This window comes from Leptonychotes weddellii, chromosome 16 (assembly GCF_054177405.1).
Source record: "Leptonychotes weddellii isolate Sample4059 chromosome 16, ASM5417740v2, whole genome shotgun sequence".
Taxonomy (NCBI): Eukaryota; Metazoa; Chordata; class Mammalia; order Carnivora; family Phocidae; genus Leptonychotes; species Leptonychotes weddellii.
Genome location: NC_138384.1, coordinates 28,418,005 through 28,426,982, shown reverse-complemented (window position 1 = coordinate 28,426,982; position 8,978 = coordinate 28,418,005). Strand labels below are relative to the sequence as shown.

Sequence of the window (8,978 nt, the reverse complement as noted above, 5' to 3'; positions counted from 1 at the left end):
ATTTTATTATTTTTTAAACCTTTATTATGGAAAGTTTCAAACATATACAAAGTAAACAGGTCTTATTTATTTTTGCGTCTCCTTGGGGACCCATCACAGTGTTTTGCATGTAGCAGAGGTAAATTTAAGTAATTAGGGTGGTAGGCAAATGGAGCCGCCTGTCTGCACATCTCACTCCACGTTTCGTGGGGGGTTAAGCTTTCCCCCTCTCCATCCCATGCTGGCATACACGTAGCCTTCACACCTGCAGGATCACAATCAACATGGGTTGGACCGTTCACGGACTTTAAAATTCAGGGGACGTGTTTAATCCTGAAGGTTCCTTCAGATAGTCGGCAAAGCTAACTATATTTGAGGGGACGGGGAGAAAATTTTATCCAGGACTATTTTCTAAGAGAATACTAATCTGGTTGTGAGTCTGTGTGCTTTTCCCAGTAAGGCACGTCTCTTATAAATGTGCAATGTTTGATGGGTAACTGACAAATAGGAGGGCTGTCCGAACGTACCGGGATCATAGCTTGTCTTTACCTTGCACTGTTAGCTGACACAGTATCATCATGAGATGTCCTCTCCTTCCCCAAACCTAACCTCTGACTCTTCAGTCTATAATTTTAGACAGGCTTTTTCTTTTTTTAAACTTGTGTCTACTTAGCCCATTAATTTCTGCTATTACTGTGTGTGTGTGTGAGCAATGAAATCCTGAAAGCGAACCAGAATTCTAGAGTGATAGATTACATGCCCATGCTGTGTCATATCCAATTAACTCAAATTGACTGTACAGTGCATTATTCTGTGAGTGCATGGAAGATCAATAAATATGGGGAAAATCCACCTCAGCGCCCCACTTTCCCATCCGATTCTAGTAGATCGGTGGCGGATCATGCTGCTGTGATGTGTACGCTGCAGCTCAGGCAGGCAGGTGGTGCGCAGACACCATTCAAACTTGGCCTATTCAATCTCAACGCCTCTAACTCGCCATTCATGCATAGCAAAACACCATCTGGTCCTATTTTGCCTCCAGCAATCACAGCTGACCAAAACCGATAATAACAGCTGTTGCAAAACAAAAGCCAAACAAAGGGGGTGGGGGTGGGTGGGAGGAAAGGTTAGATTGAAGTCCAGTGCTGAAAAATGCTCCATGAAGTGAGTTACGGGAAAGAAACCATTCAGAGGTCTGAAGCCTGCTGAATGGACACAGCGGAGGACTTCTACTTAAACTTGAGATATTAATCCATCTGTCTAGAACGCCTTCAGACCTCCGTCAGGTGGTAATATATGGCAGAAATTATGCTGCACGAAGGCATTTAAGCTTTTGTTCTCTGAGTTGAGAACTAATGACCCCATGTCAGCTAAAAATGAAAACTCCTTATGCTCCTCCGTCATAAGGCGGTACAGGTTAATGCGAAAAAGGGAACGTGTCTAGCCGGAGTGATGAAATAATGCGCACCCGGCAGGGGGAGAGAAAAGGTGTGCGTGATAGAGGTGGGGGGTGCGTGGTGTGTGTGTGGGGGGGTGGTGGTGCGCAGAAGCCTCGTTAATGTCTCGACACCACTTAAGAGGGAAGGAAGTTAGACCATTTAGAAATCCCACTAATCAGATACCACATTTCTCACGCCTATTTTTCATTACCCTGATTTATTTCTGACCTGTAACCAAAAAAGTACAGCAAGTACTTACTGACGTCTCACGAATAGGTTACCAGTCCCATGTATAAATTGAAATACAAGTTGATACATAATATGCTTTGGCGAATCCTGAGAAGAATCATCCGGTGACAAGGTTGGAGAATTCTTTTCATGATTCAAGCCTTTTGACGCTTTAAACATACAGTTTTGCCTGATGATTAATTTCCTTAAACTGTAGTAATTAAATGATTTTTTTTTCTCCTTGAAATGGACCGTCAGTGGCTTAGCAGCATTTAATCAAATGTGATAAAACCCAAGATTTACAAAATCATTTAATAGATGTTACAACACCTGCTTCTAACTGCAAACAGTTGAAAACAGACTTCGCTTGCAATTAAGTCTTATCACTAGTGACATTTTTTTTTTCCCAAGCAATACTTCATGGGTTTTCAAAATGACAATGACAGAACTAATACACAATTACTGTCACATGTAGTTTAGCAATTAATTTTGAAGACATTTGTCTAAAGGTTTCACAACAGAATATAAAATGGTTCTTATTGTTATGTAATGTTAGTTTCAATTCACAGAAAATCTCTTACCATCAGCTCTGCTTCTGATGGGTTGGAGGCAAGCAGATCATTTCTTTGTGGAACACAATTGCCTCCTTGTAGATGTGATTAGGCATCGTTCTAAGACTGTTTGAACACTGATACCTGTCAAGTAATACAGCTTACGAAAAGCTTCAATTTAGACATAAATTTTTCCACAGCAAGAAATCTATAAATTTATAATTAGAATCTCTTGCTGTTCAATATTTGTACATAATACAGAGTACGAGAGGATTATGAAATATTGAAAGCTGAATTCATTATTCATGGCCCACAACATACAGTAAATATTCTTTGAAATACAACAACAACTTTGAGGAATCCATAGCCCATTATTTCCGAATGTCTTGCACACGGGAGCTGAGCTACGGACACCATAACCTACACCCTCATTTTTGCCAGATTAGGATCCTGGTCAGGGTTGACACTTGCTGTTTTTAATTTTCATTTTATCATAAGCAGTTTAAGACTGTTGCCAGTGGTAATTTGCAATTTTTATCAAGACCTCTTCATTATAGCTTCTGACAGGACAGATGCTGTAATTAATCATGCAAGACAACTGGGGATAGTGGTCACACTGTTCTCAAACAGGAGCCACTACAGAGCAAGAAAAGGGGGGAAGAAATGAACACTGAAATACTTATTTTCACCATCCTTTTTAATAGCAATAACAACACAATGCCGGCTAGTTCTAGCCCCAAATAGAAGACAATTGTTTTTTCCTCTATACTTACCTTGCCACTTGCATCTTAACAAAAGGATCATTAAAAAAATATATATATATATGTATATATATATATATTTCCGATTTTTTTAAGAGGTCCTGGATTTGGACCATATGATCCAAATTCCTAGCAACGAATATCCTATTTCCAACTGAACACAGAAGACAATGCTTTGGCTCAAATAAAAGTTGGTATGTGGCATCTTTCCCATCATATACGTATTCAAGGAACCGGAAGTGAAATTTGACATATCATTTTATTTGAAAAGTGAACATTTTCCTGGTTGTTGCATCAAAATACAGTCCACAGTTTTTACTGAAATGTGTTTATTCTATAGCAAGATAAAAGCATTTTTGTTTTAGTTAAGCAAAATACAAACAACTTAATTGCTGCTATCGTAACTCATAAAAAAGTATAAAACAGCATAAAAACACAATAAGCAACGTAGCAATGAATGGTTTATGTCACCAGTGTTTACGTTAAAGCCTCGTTTATGAAAACTTTACAATACATGATATGAAAACTTACAACTTTGAAAGAAAATATTTACATTGATTATTCAGATGTGGTGCGTCTTTTAAATATTCTACCGGTATCACATCATAATAAAAACTCTTGCATTTTTTTTTAAATCTTAACTTTTTGTAATAACTGTTTTCATTTAAGTGCATTTCCCTTTTTAAAAATACAGTGTTTTTATTTTTCGAAACTTGTCACTCAAAACACAGAATATAATATTCACATTCTTTTCTTCTAATTGGAATGAGTATAATGGGCTAACAGTGGCCATAGATATTGTTACAACATATACTGTGGTTTGATTTGGAGAAGTCATGGGTTAAAAAAGTGGAAATGAGTCAATAATGGAACCTAATCACTTGCATTTTTTTTTTCTTTTCTGGAGAGATTTAGGAAAAAAAATAAGAGCTTTGGCAAAAGTCTGTGATTTACATTATTTTTTTTTTCATGACAAAAAAATGCCATCAACGATTCACGTCATACAAATGTTTGTATGAAACTGGATCTTCGTATTTCAGGTAATTACGACTGTGCTTTTTTATTTTTAGGGCTCCGGAAGTTCAAATAGCCTCGAAGTGTGGTTTATTCACTTCTGGGGGAAATAAGGCCATTTTCTATGACTCAGAGAGGCCAGTTTACAGTCATCAGTATGTCCCAGGATTCATTAAACGGTTTGATTCACATATTGTAGGTATATAGCCTGAATAAATAAAAAAAGGCATCACATAAAAGAGCACAGCTTCTCTTGTTTAAAAACAAAGTGATTTATAGTCAGCTAGAAGATGATACTCAGCTACACTGTGTTCTTATTGCCTATCTAATAGACACTTGAGAGGACCATGTGATCTGTTGCACATTTCTGCATCACCACCAGCAACTTACAAGCTGCGGCCGCGGCCGCCCGGCGGACCCTCCTCCGCCGCGCTCCTCCGCGCGCCCACATCCGAATGCACCTGCCTGCCGCGGGCGTCTTCAGAAAATACTGACCTGCGACAGTACTTGAGTCTGTGTCTGAGCCTGTACTTGCGACTGGTGCTGCTGGGAGGCCGGCTGGGGGCTCCCGATGGCGGGGAGGGGCGACGTCATCTGGGAGGCGGCTGGAGAGTGCTGCCGCGGGGAAGGCTGGGACGGGTGCTGCATGTGCTGCAGCTGCTGCAGCTGGATGTGCTGCTGCAGCTGCTGCTGCAGCTGCTGCTGGCTGATCTGCTGCTGCAGGTGCTGCTGCTGCTGCAGGTGCTGCTGCATGTGGTGCTGGAAATGCTGCTGCTGCATCTGCTGCTGGATCTGCTGATGCATTTGGTGCTGCTGCAGCTGCTGCTGCTGCATCTGCTGCATCTGCTGCTGCATCTGCTGCTGCTGCTGGGTCTGCACGGAAGGGCTCACTTGGGTGGACGACGCCGAGCCCACCAGGGTCGTTCCCATGGCGCTTATCAGTGGGGCCCCAATGTTCGATGGCATGTTGGCTGCGATGGTGACCGATGTGACAATCTGGTTCATGGGAAGTCTCATGGTTAGGGGTTTGGGGGCGATCGACCGAGGGAGCGACTGTTGGAGAGTCTGAGGGGCGGCTGACACGCTTGCGTGTTGCGACAGCGGAGGGTTGAGAAGGAGCGAGGATGTCAGATTGGTGGACGCCAGGGTCTGCTGAACAGAGCGGATGGTCTGGGCTTCTGCTGATTCAGCAGCAGCCTGCATGGTGGGGGTGAAAAATCCCCAAATATTTAGATACCCAAGGACTGACAAGATTTAACTGGTTTCAAGTATTGAAAATGGAATTTTAAAAAAATGACCGCCATTACCCATTCTTCCCTGGACCCAAGTCTCTTGTCATGTGACTTTTTAGCTTCCCCTCCCCAGAGCTAGAGGCAAATCCCGTACCCCTGGGATCTGGGCTGGACCTTTGCCCTTCCAATCGCTCTGGAAATCTGCCATCACCATGTGTGTGATAAGGGAGACATGGCCCAGGCACCACTCAAAAGCCAGCCAGGCAACTGCCACATAGGTGAATGAGCCCAGCCCCCGCCCCAACCTCCATGCTGACTGCAGACGGATGAGCAGGACTAGTGGATCCTGATGGGCCTAGACTGCAGAACTAGCCAGTTCCCTGGCACCCTCTGAGATAAACACTCCTCTGTTTAAATCCCTGGGCTTTGGGGCTGGTTGTTACGCAGCACGATGTAGCAAAAGGTGACTGATACACACGTTCAAGATGAGCTCTTCTCCAGCAGTTAAGTCTGAGCTAACCCACATCACTAAGAAGCATATTGAAAGAGCAGAGTTATTGACTGCCTGCGTTCAAATCGCACTCTACTACTTAACCACTTTGTCACTCTGGGCAAGTTAAATTCACCCAACTGTTCCTCAGTTTCCTTACCTATAAAATGGGGTTCTATTGAGGCTGTGAGAATTAAACTAACTCATATTTGTTAAGCCTTTAGAATAGGGCCTGGCCCATGGAAGCATTTAGTATATGTGGGCGATTTTTATGAATTAACAATTACTATCACTAGAAAACCACTACTTGAAAACAGCAAGGCTCTGCACGTGCATGGCAGTGTGTGACAGTGCTCATGTGAATATAAGAAAAATGCAACTGAATTCCGTAGAGATATTAAATGCAAGTATTTTACAACCTAAGAAATTGTTTTAGTTTACCCAATATTTTCAAAGATCTCCACAATTTATCACAGGAGTCCTAAATGAGGGGAGAATGTTCAACACTCAGGTGACTGAATAACCTATCACAAGATAAACAACTGATCTGATGTGAGGCTCAACTCTGGAGAGAAATGACCTATTACATTCTGTGCTGAACACATATAATTACCTCCACAAAAATAAATACTTTTACTCATGCAACAGTGATTGACATGATTGCACTCACTATTTTTTCTCTTACTCTTCACAAAATTAGGTGTTTCTGGAGGGGGGTAGTGGGAGCACCTTGGAAGCATCGAGCTGATAACCACTCTCTTCAATGATATGGAATGTTTACTTCCAGATTTGTATTACTCACATTTTAAAAATCTACCATTAGAAGGAACCTCAGAGGTGATCTCGGATTGAAAATCACTCAGTGTGGGAGAAGCCATTGTTGATGGCTTCTGTTTGAACACATTATCATTGTGAAGCACCATCTAGCAGTGGACAACTCTCTGGTTTTGTGCAGAGGCTTGGTGGCGCTGCATGCCTCCTGGAAGGGCACATTCTAAAGCCTTAGGGTAAGAAGAAACCTGCAAAGACTCATTCATCATCTTTAAAAAACTATTAGATCACCCATAAGGTAAAATACATACAGTGTTGTACATATACACATGAAAATAATTCTTCTATACTCTAATGTTTAAAAATCACCCAGCTAGTCTTAGGATGAAACTACCAGGGAAGTCTACATTTAGACACCTGGAGAATCACACCAATGTGCCTCTCAGATGCCATCCTAGTGGCGAATAGAAATGAGTGGATGAAAGAGATCTTGTTTGCCTGCCAGGTTTACTCCCTTAGGTTTTAATATTAAGCTCCTATTAATTTTTGTTGGTTGTTGGGAAGATTATAAGTAATACAGTAGAGACACATCTTAAGAGAGGGGGCCCAGGCTCTGAATGTAGGGGCGTAAGTTAAATGCATATATGATGCGACCCTATTCATGATTTCTAATGAAGGCTGAATTTTTGCTGCCTGTGACCTCACTCCTTGGATGAGACCTCACTCCTTGGATGAGATCTTCTATCTGGGGCACAGAGTTCAAACTTGGGCTTCCCACATGATGGCCTTTAACTTGAGGACCAAGATCACATGCCCCCAAATCCTTGCCTCCCTGATTCTTTTAATTATTTGAATATGGTCTGATTTTTAGTCCTCACCATCCTGGAGGCAACCATCCAGATGGGCTTTCGGTTGGCTACCATTCCTTCTTTAAATTGTGGGGTCTAAAACGGAACCAATTCTTCAGATGTGGTCTCATCATCACGCTGTACCATGGATATTACTTCCTGTGAGATCACTGCATTAGAAGCTATCTTATACTTTTGGTTCAGACGAAATTATTCTGAACTTCTACCTCAAGGACTATTTTAGTTCCCTGCCAGGGTTCTGAATATAAATTAAGGATGCTCTCAAACTGCACTAACTTAAGGAAAAAACAAAACAAAAAACCCCCAACAAAAACACTATTTTAGATTTATTCCATCCTACTGGTTTTTGGGAATCGCGGACTTCCATTCGGAGATACTTCTGAATCCTGATTCTGGAACCCAGGGTATAACTTTCACAGTATCCCTTCTACCTGACTCAATGAGCCCTGTCGTGGTTACTGTTTCCTGAATGCCTTTTGAGATACCGGCTCTTGGCTGAAATCCATGTGGGGTCAATTATTCATGCTCTAATGCACAAAGATCACCTATTCCTGCTTCTGGGTAAATGAATGAATAAATGATCCACTTAGGAAGTACATGGGCATTGTTCCTCTATTCGCGTCACCCTATCTCATTAGCCAGCTATACCTCCATTCTTAACATCTGTAGCCCACACATTCAGCTGTCGTCTGCCAATATGCAGATCTGAGGCCAGGACTGGTACATCTTATATGATGTGTCTTGCAGCGTCTCAGAGAAAAAGGTTTTGCTATTGACCTGATGAATGTTTTCTCTTTCTAATGAAGTGGAAGGTGTCCTAACAGCTGACAGTGGGGAAAAAAGGGAGGACCTCTCCTCATCTGACTTGGCAGATCTTAATATAAAGAAGAAACAGCTCAGGTGAGGAAGAGAAAAAAGGAATTAAACCCTTTCTAAATGGCTTTGCCAGCAACGCCCACCATGCCCTGCAGCCCTATGTGGTACTTGAGGCAACGAGCATGACAATGGAATGGAATCCCCGATTGCCAGAGGAAATACATCAAGAGCAAAAACATTAGTTCAAATTATTCTCCCCAAAGCCTCTCTAAATTCTAGGAAGGCTAAAGACAAAGTTAATTAAATGTTAAAATAGAACCTAATAGCTCACGCTCCTTTTGGATCAAGGTAATAATAATCTAGACTGACATTTGCTTTGGGATACCAGTGCATTTTATAATACATCAGGGTCCATTTTATACTCTATGTATAATATATATACATGTCTTTTTTTTTTTTTATATAAAGTACTTAGAGCATAATTTTATTTTTAAATAATCATGAGGTTTATTTATTTATCTGATGTGGAACAGTTTGGTCAAAAATGCAAAATCCCCCATTACAATAACATAACCATTGGAGAATTTATAATAGGATATCCCAGATATGACCAAAACACCGCCCTGTTTAAATGGCGGACATTCACACAGATCTCGGTCCCTGACAAAAAGCAAAGATAAAGAGGCTATTAAAGATCTGTCTTTTGGGGCCCCTGGGTGGCTCAGTTGGTTGGGCAACTGCCTTCGGCTCAGGTCATGATCCTGGAGTCCCTGGATCGAGTCCCGCATCGGGCTCCCTCCTTGGCAGGGAGTCTGCTTCTCCTTCTGA

The 8,978-nt window shown here is 41.7% G+C and overlaps 1 protein-coding gene across 2 annotated transcripts in view; it reads right to left on the bottom strand.

The window, feature by feature from the left end:
- Window positions 1-3,198: 3,198 nt before the first annotated feature.
- TOX3 (TOX high mobility group box family member 3) overlaps window positions 3,199-8,978 on the bottom strand; it is a 105,063-nt gene continuing 99,283 nt past the window's right edge. For both annotated transcript variants that reach the window (XM_006738197.3, XM_031033439.2), the window contains exon 7: window positions 3,199-5,169. In XM_006738197.3, the coding sequence (XP_006738260.2) occupies window positions 4,453-5,169 (717 nt within the window). In that variant the 3' untranslated portion in view covers window positions 3,199-4,452. The remainder of the gene's footprint in view (window positions 5,170-8,978) is intronic.